Source organism: Lygodium microphyllum, chromosome 28 (genome assembly GCF_053477565.2).
Source record: "Lygodium microphyllum isolate KBCC chromosome 28, Lygodium_microphyllum_v1.1.10, whole genome shotgun sequence".
NCBI lineage: Eukaryota > Viridiplantae > Streptophyta > Polypodiopsida > Schizaeales > Lygodiaceae > Lygodium > Lygodium microphyllum.
In genome coordinates this window covers 96,297,307-96,321,996 of record NC_141162.1, presented here as the reverse complement: position 1 = coordinate 96,321,996, position 24,690 = coordinate 96,297,307, and the positions used below count along the sequence as shown (strand labels likewise).

At 40.3% G+C, this 24,690-nt stretch overlaps 1 protein-coding gene across 2 annotated transcripts in view; it reads left to right on the top strand.

Moving 5' to 3' along the window:
• Positions 1-1,840: 1,840 nt before the first annotated feature.
• The window catches only part of PEL1 (Eukaryotic release factor 1 (eRF1) family protein), a 105,573-nt gene continuing 82,723 nt past the window's right edge, over positions 1,841-24,690 (top strand). For both annotated transcript variants that reach the window (XM_087670792.1, XM_087670791.1), the window contains exons 1-5: positions 1,841-2,003; positions 2,504-2,586; positions 19,667-19,742; positions 19,898-19,972; positions 20,060-20,116. In XM_087670792.1, the coding sequence (XP_087526918.1) occupies positions 1,953-2,003; positions 2,504-2,586; positions 19,667-19,742; positions 19,898-19,972; positions 20,060-20,116 (342 nt within the window). In that variant the 5' untranslated portion in view covers positions 1,841-1,952. The remainder of the gene's footprint in view (positions 2,004-2,503; positions 2,587-19,666; positions 19,743-19,897; positions 19,973-20,059; positions 20,117-24,690) is intronic.

Here is a 24,690-nt window from a genome sequence, read left to right as displayed (position 1 = left end):
GAAGAGATATCATCTCTAGCATAGGTAAAGACATGATATCTTAAGGAATACTTTATTGAATGGTGTGCTAGGAATTTGCTATGATGGTAGCAACATTCATTTTTTTCATAGGTCATCGTGGGTCTTATACGACATGTGCTTGTGTGCTAGGAATTTGATGTGATGGTAGCAACATTCATTTTTTTTCATAGGCCATTGTAGGCCTATATGACATGTACTTGGAAGCGCAGAAAGATTCCATATGCTAAAAACTCAAAAGGAATAGGTGAAGTACATTGCCATAGGATTGGTAAGACTTGCTACGTTGTAGATAATGAAAGACATTTGGGATGTAAGAAGATTAGGTGCTATCCCCGGTAGCATCACTACTACCTTCATGCCCTCCTCTCAATGCCCCAAAATGCCACATGTAAAGTATTGTCTGTACATATCTTGAAAAGCTTATTGATGTTGTATGCATTAGATCAAAAGCCTTTATGCTTAGATAGAAAGAAAGAGAGAGAGGTGATCATACATAGATCATCCCTACTCAAATAACATTTGTGCCAAGGCCATATGAGAGAGAGAGAGAGAGAGAGAGAGAGAGAGAGAGAGAGAGAGAGAGAGAGAGAGAGAGAGAGAGAGATCACTTTGCATTGTCCATAATAACTCTTTAAACATTCTCATCAAAGCTTAATTCCTCCCTTCTAAGGCTTGATTTGTCTTTGGCTAATGCTGAATACAGGAGCATGAGACTAAGACTGAGAGAAATAGAGAGAGATTACTTGCACATGTAGATCCTTTTTATCCTTGCTAACAACAAAGGGGGAGAGGGGGGAGAGAGGTCACCTATGCCCTACACATATCCTTGGGAAATCCGTCAGTGATCTCACTATGCAAAATTTCTCACAAAATCCTTGTTTATAAATAATTTTGGAAAAAGCTTGCACCATTGTGTAACATGTTGATGTTTTGTTGTTCGTGTAGTCCCTTGAGGGCCATCACAATAAATACTTGCTTATACATGAGGGTGTAAAGTTTTCTTGATTCCTCCACTTTCTTCACCTGATACAGAAGAGCCCAAACTTTGCTTCACAAATCACAATGGTGGTACGTGGGAGTCCCTAGTTGAGTAGTGCTGCATTAGAGAAGGCATACATGTTCATGCACATGTTTATTACAAAGAGGTTATTGTTAGAGGATGTAACAATATTCCATTGTACGAGCTATCATGACACTAAAATGCTATCCACACACACACGCACACACACACACACACACAGAGCATCCCAAAGTGACCTCACAAATAGATCCCTCTTTATCTCAAAAATTGGACATGCAATCGATAGGTGAGTTGGGTGGTTGTAGGTGAGTGGACAAAAGGAAGTGGTAAGTGAGGGAGCAATGGTTGCTGGTAGCGTTGAGTTGAGTGGCATCTTTGCAATGTTTAGAGTGAGGATGTCCAAGATGTGCAAGGTTGTAGCTATGGTGAAAGATGAGCTAAGAGGGAGGTGTGCCAGACCCCTCGAGCTTGAACACACACACATAGATTAAAAAAATAAAGATTTATTCTCATTGGGATTCTTGGAGCTTGTGCCACCATAGGGTGCTATCAAATTTGATGATAGTCTTGGTAGATTCGAAAATAAGAGATAGTTTTAAAAAAATTTATTCTATGGGATCCTTGGAACTTGTGTCACCGTAGAATGCTATCAGGTTTTGTGACAACCCTGGTAGATCCCAAAAGAATTCGAAAATAATAAGAGATGCATAGACGAAAATAAGAGATACTACAGACTATTTTAGATTAAAAAACATCATACTTTTCGTAATTTTGTTCCTTGCGATTGTTTTCACCACGGCTCTCTCTCTTTCCCTTTCTCTTTGTTTCTCTCTTTCTCTCTCTCTCTCTCTCGCGCACTCCTTCGCCGGATGTGCGCATCTGTCGTGCAACGGAGCCTTCGATTGGAAGAATGAAGATCACACGGAGAGATTATACGCTTAACGGTCCTGGAAGTGTCAAGGTGCAGTTGAGCTGACTGGCTATGTCCTTCGATTTACTTTTATGGTCTTACATGCTCAATTACACAGGTTGTTGCCAGGACAATCACTGCAATTTACTCTCTGAACTGAGTGTAAGGCTAAAATACTTTGAATCAGATCGTTTGATTACTGCCATCACATATTTCCATATAACTGCGCTTCATGTTAAGGTGCCATTGAGGTGGCTGGCGGTCCTATCATTCAATGTTATGTTGTTGCAGCTAAATTACATACGTTTTTGACAGGCAAATTACTCCAATTTGCTATCTGAACTACGTATTGTGCTAAGAAACATGCATTAGATCGTTTGCTCACCGTTATCATTTACCACTTATTTCCATATGACTGCATTTTATGTCTGCCTTTGCTCATACGCAATGCATGCATACCATGAATACCATGCACACTCACACGCCTTCACACATCATGTCTTTGTCTTCAACCATTGAATCTGAATTTCTCTGCTTTTGTTGCCGTTCAGTTGTTGCCAGAAGAACCAGAAGATCTTTGGCATGCATATAACTTGATAGCAAAAGGAGATCATCTTGCTGCAGTTACTGTTCGGTAAATGATCCATCCTTTTTAACATAGACTGTCACATTAACAAAGTGCCTAAATGAGCATGCTGGATTCTTGGGGGACTTAACTATATCACAAAACTAAGATACTATGATCCTCACAAGTGGAGCAACTGCAATTGTTTGAGCCCATTTTTGGTATATTTGTATAGTTAAGAAATTAAAGTGGATATATCTGGATGATTTCCCAAGTTTGATACTCTTATTTGTTTCAACACTTGATGCATTTTAGATTGGCAAGATCTATCATTATACTTGTAAATTCTGGATTGTGTGTAATCATCAATCAAAACTGCAATTGTTTGAGCCCATTTTTGGTATATTTGTATAGTTAAGAAATTAAAGTGGATATATCTGGATGATTTCCCAAGTTTGATACTCTTATTTGTTTCAACACTTGATGCATTTTAGATTGGCAAGATCTATCATTATACTTGTAAATTCTGGATTGTGTGTAATCATCAATCAAAACCTTATCCATTATGTGACAATCATTCCTTTGGTTCGTTCATCCTCATAATGTTACTGTGTTAGTGCCAAGGCGAATCTGGCACAGCAAATGTTAGAACATGTACTACATGAATCCAAATAAGTTTGGATTTTGAGAACTTAAATAACTATTTGCCATCTTTGAATCTCTTGTTTTTTAATTTTGAAAATTTCTTTATTTAATCCATTTGATATTGTTGTCAACGTGGACTTGAACTGCCTTTTTCCTACTTTTGTCTTACGATCATTAGCACTAGGGAAAGGGCTGTTGAGATATCGAGCTCCATTCGTGATACGCCAGGGTGATCGTTGTGTATTTATGTCATCGACTTGTCAATTGCAGACGCGGTTGGTACATCGCCCATGAATAATAGCTACATGATAGCTATCCTTATCTACTCTAGTTCATGACTCAGTTAGTATGCTACCTTAGTTAGTTGAGTTTGGTTTGAGACCCATATATAGGACTCTTCTATTTCTTTGTACTTGAGTTCTTTTGGCTTACACAACTAAGAAGAGGAAAACTATTTTCAGCCTCCACCCTTGTGTGTATTCTCCCATTGTGCAAGCAAGAAAGCTTCAAGTGAGACTCCTTCCTTTTCTCCCATAATCTTGACATGGTATCAGAGCCTTGTTCGTGGTAAGGAGCTTAAGAAAGCAAGCCAAGCTTGCGGTGTTCTGGTAAGAGGAGCACTGTTGCTTTCATTTTCTGTTTTGGGAGCAGATCTCTGTAGGTAGCACAGCCAGAAATTGCAAGAGTGCATTGTCTCAGGTTGAGACGCCCTTCGCGGTGAAGCAAGAGGGCAGTATATGCTGCGGGGAAGGGCTTTAGCCCCTGGCGACCCTGTTTTTTTGATTTGAGGCCATTTCGAGGCCTGTTTTGGAGACGGAAGTTTTCTGCACGCACTCAGGAAAAGGCCCAGTTTTATACTGTGCAGTCACTGTTCTACAGGTCGGTGAAAAGTTACTGTAGAAATTGCATCGTATGCTTGTGCGCAGAGACATTGGGAGTTACAGAATCATCCCTGTTGCCTGTTGATGCAAAATCGTCACTAGGAAGTGACTGTGTGGTCAAATACCACTTTCGTCAGTTTTGCAGATTTGCCTTTGTGAGGCTGAAGCTGTGTTCTTTGCAGTGACATAATTTTTTGCAGTGTTCTGTAATGGCGTCTGATTCTCTCTCACAGATTGTCACTGAAAAGCTTAACAAGAACAACTTCCAAGCATGGAAGTTTAGAATGACGAATTTCCTTATGGGAAAATGATATTGGGAATTTGTTGCAGGAAATGAAGAAGAATCAGTTCTTCCTGATGTTCCCAATCAATAGCAAATGCAGGCATTTAAAGCATGGCATGAGAGAGCCAGGAAAGTTATATACTGGCTGTCTATCAGCATTTCAGACTCTATGATTGTGCATATTCAAGATGCAAGTACGCCAAATGAGGCATTGGATACTTTGTCAAAAATATATAGCACAAATACGCAAGCCAGGAAAATGCAGCTCAAGCAAGAGTTGCACAATGTGCAAAGAGAAAGTATGAGCATCAATGACTACCACATGAAGGTGAAGAAGATTGCAGATGCACTTGCTTCCATTGGGTCGCCAGTGGAAGATGATTTAGTCTCAGTGACCTTGAATGGTCTAGGAAAGGATTATGCACAGTTCCGAACGTCCATTTCCGTCCGTGGAAGATTTCTTGATTTTGAGGAGTTGATTGCTCTTCTAATTTCTGAGGAGCAGAGAAATGGTGGTGCATCTTCTTCAGGAGGAACTTCAAAAGAAGCTGTCTTCTACTCAAATGCTGGAAGAGGTAGAGGCAGAGGTAGAGGAGGCCGATTTGGAGGCCGTGGCAGAAATCAGAATATGTAGCAAACTCAAGAAAACCAGTCCTATGGAGGAGGACGTGGTAACTCTAGAGGCAGGGGGAGCCAAAGAGGTCGTGGTGGATGGCAAAGAGGCCAAAATGCAAACAGTAATGTTGAATGCTAATACTGTGGTAAAATGGGTCATATGGCTAAAGACTGCTATAAAAAGCAGAATGACATCATGAATGAAAAACTGCAACAAGGGAATTATGCATCTTCTAGTAGACAGGGTGATGACATAAATGAGCATTTGTTTATGGTGCAGCACATGAACAATTCTGTGACAAGTGCAGAAGAAAGCAATGATGTATGGTATGTTGACTCAGGTACATCAAACTACATGACAGGTCATGTAGAATGGATGGAGGATGCAAGGAAAATGGAAAAACCAAGATTTGTGGAGATTGGTGATGATACTGCACATCCTATTGTGCAGATTGGAAAAATTCATTTGTCTATGCAGGATGGGAAAAAGAAATACCTGTCCGATGTATTTCATGTTCCGAATATCACCAAGAATCTGGTTTCTGTTGGTCAAATGGTTGAGCAGGGCTTGCAGGTCAGATTTAATCCTTATGGATGCTTTGTTGAGGATATGAAAAATAAATGTCACTTGATAGCAAAAGGAAAGAAGAAGGGCAGAATGTTTACGTTGGATGCAGACATGCCTGAATTGAGTGCAGCAATGTTTGCACATGGGACCGGTGTAGTTGCAGATATTGATATCTGGCATAAACGCATTGGTCATGTTAATGTACAACGACTTAAATCAATGCAGGTCCAAAATATTGTTGCAGGATTGTCCAAATTCAAGGTTACAGAAATGCATAAGGTATGTGAAGCCTGTCAGTTTGGAAAACAGGCAAGAAAACCATTTTCTAGACATGTTCAAGAGAATGAGAAGCCATTGGAATTAATTCACTCTGATGTGTGGACTACTAAAGCTGCATCTCTTGGGGATTGTCATTATTTTGTCACTTTTATTGATGACTATAGCAGAAAAGTTTGGGTGTATTTTATGAAAAAGAAAAGTGAAGTTTTTGGGCACTTCAAAACTCTTAAAGCTATGGTTGAAAAAGAAACAGGCATGCAGATAAAATGCCTAAGGTCAGATGGAGGGGGAGAGTACCTCTCAAATGAGTTTGCAAGGTTCTTGCAGGAGCATGGCATAAAGCAACAATATTCATGCAGTCATACCCCACAACAAAATGGAATTGCAGAAAGGAGAAACAGGCATATTGGAGAGGTATCTCGTGCCATGCTCAATGAAAAAGACTTGCCAGTTTTTTATTGGGCTGAAGCAGTTGCTACAGCAGTCTACATAATGAACAGGACTCCCACTGCAGCAATACATGGAATGACTCCAGAGGAGAGGTATACTGGTAGGAAACCAGATATTTCTCATTTGAAAATTTTTGGTTGCATTGCTTATGTACATGTGCCAGATGAGTTGAGATCCAAAAGCTGAGAAGTGCATCTTTATTGGTTACTCTCTGTAGCAAAAAGGGTATAGATGCTATAACCCTTCTATCCGTAAGTTTACAGTGAGCAGAGATGTTTTTGATGAGATGAGTAGGTGGTATAAACCAGTAAATGTGATTTATGATGTAGATGCACAAAATGGTAATGCTGCACAGAATTCACAGCAGCAGTCACAAAATATTAGTGGACCTGGAGCGTCCTCTAGCAGTGGTTCACATTCTTTGCCATGGAAAGGCAGATTGAGATCAGGAGAATCTTCTCAAAGCAATGCAGATAGTGGTATGCAGGTATCACGAAAAGGAAAAGAGAAGGTTGATCAGCCCGTGTTTGATGTGAATGCAGGTCACTCTTATGTGGATGGTGAATCCAGTGGCTCAGAACAGAGCATTGATGATGAGTTGGGTATTCCTTCTATTGTTACATCTTGAGTAAGGAAGACCAGGGATGTTTTGAGAACACCTGGGAGTGAACCTACTTTGCGCAGGTCTACGAGAGCTAGGTATCCTGTGGATAGGCTGAAATATGATGGATTTACAGCCATTCACTATGCATATATGGTCAAAGTGATATAGGAACCAAAACCCACTTCTTTTGAGCAAACCATGGGAAAAGAAAAATGGGAGAAAGCCATGGATGAAGAAATGGATGCCTTGGAAGCAAATGATACATGGAAATTGGTACCTTTGCCTAAAGGTAAAAATGCAATTGGCTGTAAGTGGATTTATAAGGTGAAGCACAATGCAGATGGTTTTGTGAACAGATACAAGGCAAGATTAGTAGTCAAGGGGTATGCACAAACATATGGCATTGACTATGAAGAAATATTTAGTCCGGTTGCAAGGATAGCAACCGTAAGAGCAGTCATTGCTATGGCTGCATCAAAGGGATGGTCTTTACATCAGATGGATGTAAAGAATGCCTTCTTGCATGGTGATTTGCAAGAAGAGGTCTATATGGAGCAACCACCAGGTTATGTGCATGCTGTTCATCCTGAGTTTGTTTGCAGGTTGAAGAAAGCCTTGTATGGCTTGAAGCAAGCACCTAGAGCATGGTCTGACAAGATAGGACAGTATCTTGTCACTATTGGCTTTTAGATTTCCAAGGCAGATTTTTCACTTTATGTGAGAAAAACAGAGAAAGGTATTATGCTACTTGTCATTTATGTTGATAATTTGATTATGACAGGTGACAGTGATGAAGATATCCTTCATGTAAAAATGCTATTGAAGCAGAAGTTTGAGATGAAGGATTTGGGAGAGCTGCGTTATTTCTTGGGCATTGAGGTGATTAGATCACCAAGTGGGATACAGCTCTTGCAGAGGCAGTATGGATTGGACATGCTGTCCAAATATGGGATGACAGGCTGTAAGCCTATTTCAGTTCCTTTGGAGCAGAATGTGAAGTTGAGCACAGATGCAGGTGGGCTTCTAGAAGACCCTACTATGTACAAACGCATAGTAGGAAGTTTGATTTATATGACTATTACCAGGCCAGATTTGAGCTATGTTGTTGGATTGGTAAGTCAGTTTATGCAGGCTCCAAGGAAACCATATTTGGATGCGGCTAGACGCATACTCAGGTATGTGAAGTCCACATTGCAGTATGGACTATTTTATGAGACTGGGGTTTAGATACAATTGCATGGATACACTGATGCTGATTGGGTTGGTAGTATTTCTGATAGACGATCTACTAGTGGATATGTGTTTTCTTTTGGGAGTGCTGCAGTCACTTGGAGCAGCAAGAAACAGCCTACAGTTGCCCTATCGAGCACAGAGGCAGAGTATAGGGGTGCAGCAATGGCTGCATGTGAGGTAGCTTGGTTGCATAAGCTACTTTATGATATGCATCAGTCTACAGATGGGCCAGTTGTCATTTATTGTGATAACATGAGTAGTATACACTTGGCAAATAACCCAGTCTATCATGTTAGAACAAAGCACATTGAGGTGCATTATCACTATGTGCGAGAGAGGGTTTTACTAGGTCTTATTGATCTAGTTTATGTCAGCACAGAGGATCAGGTAGCTGACATATTCACAAAGGCATTGGGCGCAGAGAAGCTGCGCAAGTTCAGAGACCTGCTTGGTGTGCAGGAATTGGGATTGAGCTCGAGGGGGAGTGTTGAGATATCGAGCTCCACTCGTGATACGCCAGGGTGACCGTTGTGTATTTATGTCACCGACTTGTCAGTTGCGGATGCGGTTGGTACACCGCCCATGAATAATAGTTACATGATAGCTATCCTTATCTACTCTAGTTCGTGGCTCAGTTAATATGCCACCTTAGTTAGTTGAGTTTGGTTTGAGACCCATATATAGGGCTTTTCTATTTCTTTGTACTTGAGTTCTTTTGGCTTACACAACTAAGAAGAGGAAAACTGTTTTCAGCCTCCACCCTTGTGTGTATTCCCCCATTGTGCAAGCAAGAAAGCTTCAAGTGAGACTCCTTCCTTCTCTCCCACAATCTTGACAAGGGCCAGGCTTCATCTTATCATTATTGTTATTCCTCCTTATCAGCCCATCATGAGTGGGGGGCATGAGCAGTTTTGCCCTTAGTCAGTTAGGTATTCATCATTTCAGTTGTTTGGTTGCTTGTGGCCCTTCCTTTCCTTATTGGATTAGTTTTGTAAAGAAGCCCCAGAGGAAACGACAGCAAGGCTCCTTGCCTTCAACAAAAAAAGAAAGAAAGAAAAAAGAGCCAAGTAACGTTTTAGCAAACATGTTTATCTATGTCCTTTTCTGTGTTCATCTCTTTCTTTTGAGCCTCAATATGAGTCAGATGAGGACTTCTGGAGCTCTTACACTGTCATGCATTAGTCTTTTAATCATGGCAGTAGCCTTCTTCACAGGCACGTTCAGTGGAGATTAGGTATCTTTGTCTCGTCCATGGCCTCTCAGTTCCATCTTGGCCAATCCCAGGCAGTCCAACATGGCACATTTGCAGTTGTCCCTTTTGAGTAGGTGACAGGCTCTACTGTTCGTGAATGCTGGGTGACCACTTTTGCTGCTGGGGGAACATTCCTGCATACTGGTGGGACAGTTTATGGCCCCTTCTTATGGGCAGCAGAATGGTGGTGGCCATATTTTGATCCACATGGCACTTTATTTATTCAGCTTGGCAGCAGTTATTACCTTGTGTTGTATCTGTCGACAGATTTTGGTCTGTTGGCTAGCTCCTCCTGTTCCTTCCTATTTCAGGGGCAAGTTGTCATGTACTTGATGATGTGTCCAGGTGCCTAGCTCCATCTCTCCTTGTAAGTGAGCATGAGTAACTTTGCACTATTCATATTGACTAGTTTGGGGAGTAGTAGAGCCCATGGATCTACATCAAGCAAGGTGTGTGGGAATGCATACATGGCTGATCTATGCAAGGCCTTTGCTTATTCCCTCGTACATTTCTCCAAGGATCTACTCAAATCCAATGTTTGTAAGCTAGTTTGCAAAGAGCCATTATGGATGTACGAGGTGTCCTTTGTTAAGTAGCACTTGGGATGTTTAGGGAGGCATTGTGTAAGTAGCATAGAAGGGTTGATTGATTGTGGGCAGATTTGAAGAGCAGGTTTCAGCATAAGTAGCATAGAAGGGTTGATTGATTGTGGGCAGATTTGAAGAGCAGGTTTTAGCATGACACCAAGGCTGCGTTTTTAGCATTTGAGGGCATGCAGGAGGGCTATGCATTGACATAGGGCTGAAGCAAGCAGAGATACTCGGGAAAGGAAGGGAGATTGCTTTAATTATGTAGGTTTTTCTGTCAAAGAAGGAGAAAAGGCCTACGTTTTCAGCCTTTTATAGCAAGTTTTAATTTTTATTTGCCTTCGATTGTCAAGGCATGTGAAGGACGAGTGGAAGAAGCCTTAGTAGGTTGCCTTTTTGGAGTCAGAGGAGGCTACCCTTTGTTTTGTGCAGATTATTCAAGAGCTATGTCACTAGAAATCGATGTGGAGTTCCAAGCGATTATGGATTGGAAGGTTCCCATGTTACCAGCTCTTCCACCAGATCAAAAGCTAGATGGGGAGAATTGCCATATTTGGTGGGTGATGATGCTTACCATCTTAGAGTCTTATGATTTGGCGGAGCTTGTGATGGAGGCCATTGACTGTCCATTGGCTTGGGATCTTTCCAAACTTTCTTCTTCGCAGAAAGTGGAGTTAGTAAAGGTACAAACACACTGGGACAATTTGAATGCCCATATTTATTTTTCTTATTTCTTTCACGTAGTCTAGGCATGATAGCCCATATTGAACATCTTACCAATGCACTGGAAATATGGCTTGAACTAGATCAGCTCTAAAATAGGATGATTGTCATGAAGAGGGTTTCTTTGGAGGTGTAGATGTGGACTTTGAATCCAAGCAAGTCCACTTCCATGTGGGGGCATGTGAACAAGCTTTAATAGCTATAGATGTAGGTATAGAATGTAGGCAAGACAATCTCCTCTAAGATTATGGTGATTACTTTGTTATCATAGTTGCCCCTCCTAAATTCAGTGCATTCTACTCCACTTTGATTGCTTCAGGGTGGACAAAGACCCTTAAATGGGAGGATCTAGTTTCTATGTTCTAAGATCAAAAGGAACAACTGAAGGGTATGAATTTCCAAAATTTGGTCCAAATGGTGATACTTCAACAGCCTATTGTATATATTTGTCTTTAGCATCCAATATTCATACTTTGGAGTCTTCAATGTTCTTCTCTCTCTCTCTCTCTCTATATATATATATATATATGTATATATATATATATATATATGTATATATATATATATATATATATATTCACTTCTATATATTCACTTCTTTCTTTCAATCTAGTCATGTGCTTACTTGCTACACTCTGACATGCTTATGTTTAGCTTAAAATGCATTACATGCTGATTAGCCACTTACAATGGCCCCAAAACAAGCTTAATGAATTAATTTACCAAACTTTCATTACAAAGAAACACGACCCTAGAGAGTATTTGTTATGTATTCATCTAAACTCCCTACAAAATGCATTATTGCATTTACTTATTTCATGTATTCACCATGCCCATCATGTCAACAAATTTGTATTTTGGAGTCTATAGGGTACATACAACTGCCACATCATCACTGCTATTATATGTGTTTGCAGATTTCCAACACGTGATTATCTATTTGTCACTGATTCAACATTCTATTGTTGCGTTTGCTATTGCTGGTTACTCTTAGAGGTTGCTTGCTTCATTTCAGGGCTGTCAAAGTATGATACACTCTTTTGCTTGTACTCTTTGACCTGATCCTCAAGACATGGGAGTTTAGGAGTGAGTTTTCACCTTGCATAGTGTGTTTGTTGCATTGATGGTTGTATTTATTCATTATTTAGATTTTCATCTTTTGTGCTCATTGTCTCTATGTTAGCCTTAACCCTAACTGTGTTTCTTAATCAGCCAGTGCATTTGTTGTATGGTTGTGTTCGTATTCTATAGAGACAAGTATTTCTTCACATGGTATTAGAGCTAGGTACTCATTGAAGAAACCTAGATCTTTCATGAAAAAGCTTTATCTTCAGAAATATGAATTATAGAGGGAAGATGACATTGAACATGTCCACAGCTACTTAGTTTCCCAAGGAGACTATACTGAGAATTGAGCAAGAGTGGCTTCCACAGCCAACTTTGGAAGGTTTCGACATAGGTGGAGATCTGTTTGGCTACATTGGAGAGACATGTCCTTAGTCTATCATAGACAAGGAGTTGTAGTTGACCATGGCTCAGAGAGCCAAGAAGGTTGAAGAGCTTGACAGAAATATAAAAATTTAACAATATATTCTCAATGAAGGTATATATAGTTTTTTGCCACAAGGATGGCCCCCCCCTCTTGGAGAAAGGGATTTGGAGTATGTTGCTCTCAATCTCTTCTATCTTCTATGGTGTTGGTGCAAGGTACACAAGTTTCGATTTTTGTTCCTTTTTCCTCTTTTATATCTACTTCTTTGTAGTAGTTTGGTAAAGATCATGATGAAGTTAGAGTGCCATATGTTGATCATGGTAAAAATCCTCTTGAATGTTAATACACGAGGAGGTGATTATAAGAAAAAGATTCGTAACTCTTTTACTTTTCCCTCTTTGAATTTTACTTCTCAAAGTTAGAATGAGTATGGTGTTTCATCTTCTATGCATTCAACATCTTCATCATCATTTCAATTTGCATCTTTAAATTAAAATCAATGTAATATATTTGCATCCGCCACATTTATACCACAATTTTAAAACCTATCCATTTGTTAGAAGTGGATGCAATGATGGAACGTGTGGACAATTGCCATAATAGATTGCTGTACACAAGAGACAAAGAAAAGAGAAAAAGAAACACTGCAAAAGAAAAGAACATTGCACAAGGAACTTAGAAGCAAAGAGATACTCGGGAAATGGAATCCATATACCAAGATATGAGATAGTACAGAACTAATGTTAGTCACTGACTGTGAAGGCACTGGCACTTGTCTCTCTCCCTCTACTAGAACCAATCAGGTGATGAATGATCAATGAATGTGGAGGAGAAGCCTGAAAAAATAGGCAAAAATAATGCCATAAATCATTTCAGGTCAGCCAGCAATATGTGCTAAAATGACCATCATAAAATGCAAAAAAAAAAGCCTAAATAATCAAGATAATATTCTGGTGCCCTAACCCACTGACATGCACAGACTCAGCCATGAACTGATATATTTGCTAACACCAGCCCACTTGCTTCTTTTGTTGTATCACCATTACCATTCACACCATTTACATTTCCATTTCAGACACTGCATGTTCCTTCACACACCAACCTGAGGGGATTTCAAAAAGCATTCTCATTACTCAAGTATATCTACCATCTGGTGCATGGAGATTAAACTTCTACTGCTGTGTTGGACACTCCTACCAGCTGGCAACTGCTGTCACAGGCTATTCTAGCCTGTGTTTACTGCTTCCGTACCTCCTTGAGCTGTTGTACAGCCTATCAGCTTGCCACCCACCCTGCTGCCCACGTCAGCAGCACTACTGTGTTTACCTGTGTTTGCAGATTTCCAGCCCCGGACTGTCTGTCTATCACTGATCCAGCATCCTATGTGTTTGCTGCTGCCAAACACTTATCCATTGGAGTGTGATACACTCTTCTACTTATACTCTTTGCCCCGGTCCTTGAGAGAAGGGAGTTCGGGGTCCAATTTTCACCTTGCATGGTGTTTTTGTTGCATTGAGCATTGTATTTATTCATTATTCAGATTTCATTCGTCTTGTGCTTTCATTGTCTTTATGTTAACCCTAACCGTAATTGTGTTTCTTTATCAGTCTATGCCTCTGTTATACGATTGTGCTTGTATTCTTTGGACTTGCATTTCTTTACAACTTACCCCTTCTTTGTGATTACAAAGTGTTAGTGTGTGACGTGTCTAATCTTGGCCATTGTGATAACCATTTAAGATGGCTAGTCTATGTGTACTTCCCAGGCCCAATAAATGTGTCCCATAGGTGCTCAATTCTTTTTTCTAGGCTCTCTTGCATAGATCTACTTCTTTGTCAATTTCTTTGAACATGGCATTATCATGCATATAAAAGTCACTCTTTGAACATGATGCTATCATGTGGAGGATCGCTAGAGCATCATTGGCTGCATTACAAAGGGAGGAGAGATGTGTTGGGTGTAGATGGATGTTAGAGAGGATACATATTGCTAGAGTAGAGATTGATGCCATGAAGGAAGTCAGATCAGAGTACAGGTTAAATTCAAAAGCTTCTTCTAATGGGTGTGCAAAGACTTGGGATAGCTGATGGATCCATTGCATAGGCCTCTTTGTAGGTGGGATAAGTGGTTACATAGTAGTACATAGCCTTGCTTGGATCCACAACTAGACCCCTCCAATTATGAGAGGAACATAGAGAATATGGTGGAGCACTAAGAGGGTGGACACAGATAGGATGAACAGATTACTTGATGACCTTTTTTGTAAAGGAGGAGTTGGAGAAGGCACTTCTAGCACTACCTCTAGGCAAGTGTGTACGAGAAGATAGATTGGATAAATCATTCTTTGAGCTACTAGGATCTTATCAGTGTAGACCTCATGTCCCACTTTCCAAGAGATTTTGACATTAGGGGCTATAACAGAGAGACTTTCCAAGGGATTGATTCACCTCATTTCCAAGGAAAGTGGAGACGGATTAAAGATCACATAGTGGAGGTTGATCACTTTGCTTGGAATTGCTTATAAGATCCTTGCAAAGCAATCAATCTCAGACTAGTCCTGTTGATGTGCCAGATATCATCCATCCACAAAGATTGGCTTTGTCCGAGAGCGTAGCATCTCAGAATATCTTTGCCTTCTGAGAGTCCATCGCTCTTGCTTGCTTAAGGAATCATGACCTCATTGTGCTCCTCCTTGACTTCAAGAAGGCATATGACCATGAATAGATTGGGGTTTCCCTGAGGGCACGATGTTGAGGATGGGATTTCCTTTGTAGTGGGTCAGGGGAGTAGCAATTCTTGATTCCTCAACACACAACTAGATTATGACGAAGGGGGACCAGAGGAGAGATTTTACATTAAGTGATCAGTGAGACAGGGCTATGCATGAGCCCCCTTCTTATTCTTATTTGTAGCGGAGGCCATGAGCTCCTTCATGAGAGATAGACCTATAGAACCTTTTGCGCCAGTTGTCCTATCAAAAAATAATAGCTTTAGTAACATAAATTGATGGGCCTGTATGAGAGCTGAATTATTCAGCTGCTAATTGCGACTAATGCATGGCTTAATTTTGGGGTAGCTTAACACTTTGCTGCCACAACAGCCATTGAACAGCCATGACTGCATCTAGAGGGGTGTTGCTGCTCCAGCTACCAAAAGACGGGAGATTGCTGATCATTGATAATGCTGAGTGTCTCTGACTGCTTTCTACTGCCTCCATGCTGGTGTTGCTGGCCAAAACACGCAATTCTACCTCTGGTGATTATTCTTGCTGCCCATCAAGGCATGCTCCAGCCTGTCACAATGTTATTTGCAACCGAAACAAAGGCTTAGTGCCACCTAATGTTGAGTTTGCTGCTTCTGGACTGTTTGAGACCATCTGGTTTCTTCCCTACAGAAAAAGGCAATGCTTATGCCACCAAACATAAAGTTGGTTGTGCCAAATGCAAAATTTGCTGCCCTGAACAGGCTACTGTAGTCAAAACTCAGGTTGTCCTTGCAGTTTGCTATGGCTGTTAAGTTTAAGCTTAAAAAGATGCACCACATTAAATGTTTGTTAGCTCATTAGGACAGTCCCAAAACTAAAATTTTTACTTAAGTGTTTGTGTCCCATAAGCAAACACCCAAACTTTGGGAGGATCCACATCTATAAATAGGAGGTTGCTTGGCCAAGTGACTCTTACAGATTGTGTTTTGCCCTAGCTTGTTGACGCCATCATCATCTACAGTGGGTTGCTTAAGCCCCCTTTATTATTCTGTTCTTGAAACTATGAATATTGAGATTATTGGTGGAATTTTATATGAAATTTCATGCAAGAGTGAAGAAAGTGAGTTATGTTAGTGATATGTTGGAGCTTGTGTCCAATATAATAACTTTGAATTATATGTAATAGAGAATAAAATTAGAGAATTTATCTCTAAAAATAAATTTGTAGTAGTATATTGAGTGGGACTAAGTTAAAACTACAATTAGAAGGACATGTAGACATAGTCTGTAGAAATTTTGATTCCTTATGCCACAATGTCATTTTCACCATAGGTAAATGCATTCAAGATTTAGGGATGGCCACAACTTGGTTTGGATGATCATGGATTGGTTGACCAAGCTCAATCAGTTTATCCTTCAAAGAGTGAGATAAAGACACTAGATTTTGTAGGCTCTTTGTAGATAATATTCATCTTTAATATGGTTTGTGAAACCAGCCTTCCTTCTTGGAATGGGTGGTGATAACCTGATTTAAGAGTTAATTACAGTAATAAATAAATGCACATAAAATGAAATACACACTTTATCATAACATTCTTGGATAGTAGACTCCGTGTTGGCCCCAAAACTGGCGCTCTTTGCGGTATTTCTTTAGGTTTCATTCAATTGGAAGGAGTACAACTTGAGATCCTTCAATCTCCTCCTGCTAACCAATTGCTCTTGCTGTCATAAATGACCAGTAAGCCTTTTAGGTCATTTGCCCCTTGATTCACCCAGGACTTCTTCTCCAATTTGACCCTTGGCTGGCCAAATGCTGCCCCAAATCAATTTGGGATGGGTTGGCTCCTGAAATCCCTTGATAATCTTCAATTATCAGCTACTGATTTCAATCCCGTGAGCCTTCAATCTTTGGCACAGATCCCAAGGTGGCTGCTGAACCCTAATTTCTGCTATAAATTAGGGTTTACTGTAGAAATTACGAATCAATCCACCAAAAATGGCTGAGATCTCCTTTGAATGGCTGAGAATTGCTGAGAATGGCTGAGCATAGGCTGAAGGAGATGAGAGAATGCTGTAAAAAGAGAAAATTTTGAGATTTGTTGCGAAGAACTGATCAAAATCAGTTGCTGCCCTGCTGTACTAGCCCCAAACGGATGCACCAACAACAATAGGAGCATCAGAGATTGTGATCTTTAGGAGAAAGTGCATCAACAGCAATTGTCAGCTTTCCAAGGTCAAGTTTATGCAATCTCCATCACCAAAATGGTCTCCAATGGCTGGGAATTGGCCCCAAAAGCTGGCAGCAACAGTCCAACACCTCTTTCCAACAGCTCCAAAATGAAAAAACGAGATTTCCGTCTTCCTTTAGCCCTATTTAGCCTTTTCCCCACTTGCATGGGAAAGTTTTGCCAAGTGGCAACTTTCTTAATCCATTTTCAGCAATTTCCAGCCATTTAATTAATTTTCATAATTAATTAATTCTGAAAATTAATTCAGCCCTTAATCCATGCCCAGAAAATTGACCTTGCCCATCCAAAAATTAATTGGCTAGGCCATTTGCAACCCAAAGTGGTCCCATGCATTATTTGACCCTTGGACAAGCATTAATCCATTAATTAATGCCTAGTCCCTAGTGTCACCACTGACACTTAATGGCCAATTAATGGTCCTAGGGGCAAACTGACACCAAAATTCACCTAGAATCTAACAAGTGTAACTTGTTACAACTTTTGCCTTTGACACCGATCTTTTTCATAAGGTCCTTTGGCCTTCAACTGTGAAAAATTAGCTTGCACCTCACATGTGCAACACATGTGCATCTTTTAATTGCACATTTGATTAATCCTTTAATCAAATGTCAATTAAACATAAGTAAAGCATAAAATTTTCACGTCCTTGTGATAGTTTGCCTGCCAATGTGGTTTGATAGAGTTAGAAAGTTTAATAGTCATTTTTGGAGAGCAGACTGAGAGAAATCAGCAACTATATTGAGCATGAGTTCAACAGATCATCCACAGAATGATGGTCAAGCCAATTGAGTCAATCGAGTCCTAGAAGATATGTTTAGAGCTTATGTAGGCAGAAAGCAATCTAATTTGGAATAGTATTCATGTTAGTGCATTTCCTTACAATAGCACAATGCATTTGATATTTGTTTGAGTCCTTTCACGTAAAAAGAGTTTGAGTGGACATCAACAATATAGTTAAACTTGCAAAGCATAATGTGCAATGTACTCAAAATCATGTTGAGCACTCGAAGAAAAATATCCTTTCAAGAAGAGGTTAACATAACATGCTTGAATTAATCCCCTAGGTTTTGTGGTTCATCCATCATACTGAAAAAGATCAGGTTTTCCGGCTCGAGTTGTGAGAAACTCATCTAAAGGGGGAGAATAGTGAGAACAATAGAAAAAATGGGAAAAATGCGAGTGACTGTCACATGTAGAAGCTGAAAAGATTGTCCAAGTCGGTTAAAACGAGCACAGCTGAAATGGTTATGACAATCAAGAAAGATTCCCAACCTTGGCACTGAAATTGTTGTTGTTGAGGATGACAACTTGCCTTAAGGGGGAAGGAGTGTGATTACAGCAGAAAACATGGGGAAAATATGAGTGATCATCATAGTAGAAGGAAATAAGTGTTGCAGGGGGCTCTCCTGTCTAGTCAGCATGCAAAATTGAGAACTGCTCGAAGAGCTATGCATGAGTGCTTTCTATGTGTGTATAGGGTTAAGGTGAACCGTAAATGATAAAAGGATACATGTGGTGAGTACCCAAGGGCCATTCTTATTGATATATTTTTTTGGGTGGTTAGACCAAAGACTTGCATTGCATTTTCCAGCTGTGTAGCAATAGTGGCACCAGAGTCCAGTGGTTACATGTTGGCTTGTGGTATATGGTGTTGTTTGAACACAAATAGATTGCAAATATGTTAGTTTGCAGTAAACTAGCATGTATTGCAGTTGGCTTAGACAAGTACACTTTATGGGAAGGTAGGTAGATTTATAATCTACTCAATAGGTTGGTAGTGTAGCTGATTGTATTCAGCTCATTTTTCTACATCCATCTTAGTGTTAGTAATACATGTATATGCCATCTCTTGGATTTGAGCCCTATCACTAAATCAGTGGGGACATTATGGAGCTTTAACACGTCACACTTGTAGTTTGTTTATGGTCTGGTTTTAATCGGTTCTGGCCAGACACTTTTTAGTCCACCTAGACATTTTAGTCCACACTTGGGACTTTCCATATATAGACCCTAGTGGTTCGCTCTTTCTAGACCTCTGGCCCAGGCATCATGTGGTGTCTTTGTTTTCCTCATCTTGCAAGCCCTCACTTCAGCTACATGTAGAAACACGTGCAGGGGCTTTCCTTGTATCAGCCTTGTTTATCATGAGTCCAAGTTCCTTATTGCCTTCATCTTTGCTCTTCAGTGTATCTTCTTTGCCAACTTGACACCTAGCCCTGTATTCATAGTATCACTTATAAACCTTGCCACATTGTTGGTAACAATATTCAGCTTGCATCTTGCAGAGATTGAGTTTGCAGTGACTTGGCCAATGATTATACTAACCTGCAATAACACCCTACTTATTCGTGACACATCTCAGCATGCGTCTGTGATTGTTTCCCATTTAGGGTTTCTTGTATGCTTGCAGTTTCCTTGTTTTCATAGAGTGTCTTTCATAATCAGACTTTAAAATAAATTATTAACAATATAATATTTTCAACTGACAATACACCATAAAACGCCCCCACCCCACCCAAACAACTTCATTGGTATACAAGCTGCTGTGGCTGATTATATCCTGAATACTTCTTTATTGTACCAGAAAGGTGCAACGAGAGTCACTAGGAGGAGCTAAAGAAGCTGAACGAGTCCGCACGAAGCTAGAGGTGGAGGTAGAGGTAATGATGAATTTTGGGGTGCTTTTTATTCTTTCGGAAAAATATACTGTGATAAAAAGGGCAAATTTCTTGTTTTAAATCAAGTCCTTGTAAGTAGTTGCTTGGAATATTTTGCTGCATTTTGAAGTTTTGTGCATCTTAACTTGCTGCATCAGGCAATTGAATATGACAATGTAGCAAATGTCCTGCGAGTTCGTGGCAAGAATATTGCTGAAAATGAGCACGTCAAGGTAGCTTTCAGATACGTTGCATTCTTGTGACATTTTTTTACATTTTCTAGGATCAACTCAACATAATACAGTTGTGTATACCTGCAGCTAGGGGCTTATCACACATTGGAAATTGATCAACAAAGAGCTTTCACTCTAACAAAGGTAATTCCACATTCTGATTAAACATAAGAATTTGAGTTTAATATAGGGAAAAATATGAAATGGCTCCATATTTCCCACATATTTCTTCTGCTTTGAAGTTTGCTAACAAATCCCAAGATATTCTTTCTTCTATATCAAAACTTTGTCCATCTACTCCTGACATTTTCCCGTAAAGTATCCGAGAAACACCATTTTTTGAGAGGGACACTTTTGCGTGAATGTCAACTGCTATCACAATTTTCACCTCACAGATTTGCGATTACCACATGTTTTAGCTCACTAATAGTATAATTACTTGTATTGTTTCAACCCAATGGCCTTAAACTTAGAATCTTGCTATTGTTAATTTCATATTTATGCACCAGTTTGCAAGAAATGACTTGTGCATTCCAACCATGGCTAGTCTTTGAGCCACAAGGTTGACATATTATTGGTGTGCTGCCCAAATTTGCTCTTATGTGTTTGCATACATGTTAATCATTGGAAGGTTATGCCTGTGTATGAAAATCTCCATTCTTTTTGGAAAAGCTAAGACAAATGTGTACCACTCACTGATAGATTTTTCAACATGCCCGAAAGTTATTAAATTTCTCAATCAATCCCTTGCAGTATGTAGAGGGTTCCGGGATTACCCTTGGAAGCAGATTCTTTCTCAAAGTTTGAAGGTCATTTTCAGATTTTGGCAAATATGCGGGGTCTTTTGCTCACGATTGCAAAATAGAAGTTCAGGAGAATTCAGTAAATATTGTGCCTTTTGAAAATTGAATAGTACTTTTGAGAATTCAATAGTACTTTAGGATATTGACAATTATAACAGTACATTGTCTCAGGTAAGGATGTCTTACTAGGAACCACCAACTTGGGTGTCAAAGTTGAGAATGTGAATATTGGAGCTATGTGACTAGCAGATGGTTACGAATAGAGGTAGAGTTTCAACCCCCGTAATGCAGCCAGCCCCTCTTCACTTGTGTCATTGCTTCTCCATACTCCTCTTCATAACATGTTGGTCTTTTTGCTCCCATTTTCCCGTATACAATGTGGAATCTGTGAATGGGCCTGTGTTTACATTCCATAGCTTCCTTACGTTTCTTTTCCTGTGCATGCCTTGTCTAATCAGCTTCGGCACATACCCTTCCTAAGTTTTCACTCGGCTTGCTCAAGTAGCCTTATTCTTAAGCTTACTGGTCAGCCTGGCCTTCAAGTCTGATACTGACCAGAGAATGCTATCAGCATGCAGTCTTTCTTGCTGTTGGTCTTCCCTCTTTGCATTTTCTCATATGGGTTTTTGATACAGTGTACGATAACCTGCTGCGGAATGAATAGACTGGACAAAACTTGTTTGGGTGTCATGGACGATGTCTGGAAGGACTCAGGAGGGGGTGATGTCTGACACCAATCATCTTTGTGAGTGCCTAATGGGCTAGTGATGGCAAGGTGATCAGGCAAAGGTGATTTGGAAGCAGTGACTGAGTTTCAATCAGTCTCCCCCTTTTGGGAGAAGATAGATGGAACCAACATACAAGCTACCTTGCATCCATCTAGAGCTGAAGATCTCTTGAAAGGCATGTAGCAAGGGATCCTTCACCTCCTCCTAGAAGGTGTCAAGAAACGGTGGGAGAGATATAGTGTGTACAGCAACAAAATTGTAACAAAGAAGCTTAAAAACAAAGTAGAGAGATATAGTGTGTACGGCAACAAAATTGTAACAAAGAAGCTTAAAAACAAAGTAGAAGAATGCAGATGAATGATGAACACTAGATCATGCTGATGCAATGAAGTGAGTGAGTGAGCCTCAGGCTGACTGTCTGACAGATTGGTACTGAGGTGAGTGGAGCTTGGAGATGACTAGACTATCCTGGCTGATTAGACGGTAGCACCTCTGGATGAAGATGCTCTGTCAAGGGAGCGAAATGCAGTCCTCTTAGGCAGTGGAATGTTGAAGTAGACGCAGAAAGATGATGGATAGCAATAGAGGGAGTGGAACACAGTCTTTAGGAGCTGTTGGAGAAGAAGAAGATGTTGAAATCTCTCCCAGGTTATGGCTGCTGTTAAGGTGATTGCTGGGCAGTCAATTGGAGGAGAAACGGCAAAGATCTTTGATGTCGAATATCATGAAATTTTAGGTTATGGCTGCTGTCAAGGCGATTCCTGGGCAGTCAACTGGAGGAGAAACGGCAAAGATCTTTGATGCCGAAGATCAGCTGTCTATACAATGCAGTGGTGGAAGGGCTGCAAACTGATTGATCATGCTGAGAATGATGTTGCCAGCTGTGATCTAGTCTCTAGGATGCAATATGCTGATGTAGACAGGCTATCGGTGATGGTAAGGTGCTGGATGGAAGCTGTAGTCTGCAAATGTGGGTCTGATCAGCCCTGAAATCAGGTTGCCAGAGCAGGAGAGTAATTGCCAGCCTGCGGCAACAGAAAACACAAATATGGCAGCACCTGTAGACCCTGTGATCAACAAATGCAACGCTGTATGTGCATGAATCAGGTTGCCATGATCAGCAAAGGAGTTGCTAGGTTGGAGCAGTACATGAGGAGTATCCATGGTCTGAGATGTCCTTGTCAAAGGGTGTCATAGTCACCAGAAACATTTTGTCCTGTTTCGTGTCTCATGGTTTAGAGGTTTTGTTTCGTTGGCCACTTTGAGGTTTTGAAAAATATTAATTACAATAACATGTAACCTAGTTCCTAGATTGTAGAGTTAAAAGTTCAAAGCTTAGAATATGAATATCCATTTCATCTAAATTCTAGATTCATCATTCTACTCATTTAGAAATCACAAATTAGCATTCATGATTCACAAATCACATGTTACAATGTACATACTATACCATGATTTGTGAATCATAATATAAGATAACACATGCATAAAACATTTAACTATTAACATAATGCAAACTTCAAAATAAAATTGAAAAGATTAAACTAATGTTAATGACTTATGATAACATTAGCATACTTTCACATAGATGATAGATGATAGAAAATAACAGACATAGAAAATGTGATAAAAGAGTCTAAACTTAAAGCTCCGGGCTGGTACAAACTATTAGCCAAAATCCAATCACAAAACATGTCAATTATGATCCATGAATAAGTATGTAGCTAGTAACTACTCCTTGCTATCAAAAGAGCCATTGCCACTGCCACTAGAAGATGAACTAGCTTGATCAATCTCATCTAAAGACTTTGACGATGGTAACATATCCTGTTGTATGTATGAAGTGGTATGACCACCATGACCACGGCCACGGTCATGACTGTGTTGAGGAACCTCCTTGCCTCTACAGACAGTGGTAGTAGAGGCTAGCATATCATTTGCTACACAAGCAGAGGAGCTTTGTCCAATGTCATGTAAGTATTTGTGCATATGCTTCAAATGCACTCTGCTGAACTACTAGTACACTCTTGGGAGAGCACATGAAGAGCCAAGGATTGCACATTGGGCGTAAAATACCCGTTTGTTTCCCACCAAGAGACAATAAGATGTCTTCTCTCTTGTCTAAAGGCCACCTTTCATGCAAAATGATCATGATTATGCATGAAAAGAATCATGTCATCCTCAATCCTATTCATAAATCATAATCCAACATTAATTAAAAAATTTAGTTTGTATATATTGGTTACTAATAATCAAACACATAAAGCAACAAATTATAACTCATAAGCTAAAAAGAGAGCTTATCGATTTCTTGGCTTTGACTCAAACACCCAATCTGTAACAAGCGAGATACGCACCGATTAGGGTTTAGACACCCCGTCACACTGACCGGGGTATTTAAGGTGTAAGAGCCCCAGATTAGGGCAACTAGTTATTATCAAGATTATACTCTTCACCTTCATCTCTAGCTTCCATGGCTTCCTTCTCCCTTCTCTCCTCTTTTCTCTCTTTCTCTCTCCTCTTGTAGTCTTCTTCCTTCTTCTTCTTGTTCTCTTTCTCTCTCCTTAGCTCTCCTCTCTCCCCGCAGCTTCTTTCATTACAAGTGGTATTAGAGCTTCAGGCTCTGGTCCTTTTTCTCTTTCCCCTTTCTCCCTTTTCAAATCCTAAAAACCCTAGTTACTTAGCTTATAGGTTTAGGTACAGCAAGAAGGACTGCAGTTAACTTCAGCTTTTTGGAGCAAGCAGGAGCTATGGTTGGAGACTCAGACATATCTGGAGGTAAAATGGTTAAAATAGCAGGTCGTCACTTCTTTTCGTGCAAATTTTAAGGGTTCCAAGCCAAGTTTAGAGTCCCAAGAGTTAGAAGAGGGCAAAACCTCAGTTACTTTTTGCCTCAGCCCTCTTTCTCTCTCTTCTCTTGCAAGCTGCCATGGCTGCCAGTCCAAAGAAACCCCAAGAAATCTGATCTGAGGGTGCTCCCCGACATCAACCAGTCCCAGGACTTCTTCCCTGACCTCCCAAGCTCCTGATCAAGGGGTGGAATGGGGGGATTTGCTGTCCAGGAGGCCTACAGGACAGCCCCACAATTTTCGGCGCATTTTGTGCTGGCTGTCCTGCTCCTCCCCAGCCCTCCTGCCACTTCTCCTCTTGCTGCCCTCCCCTCCCTGCCACTCCAGGGCATTGTTCC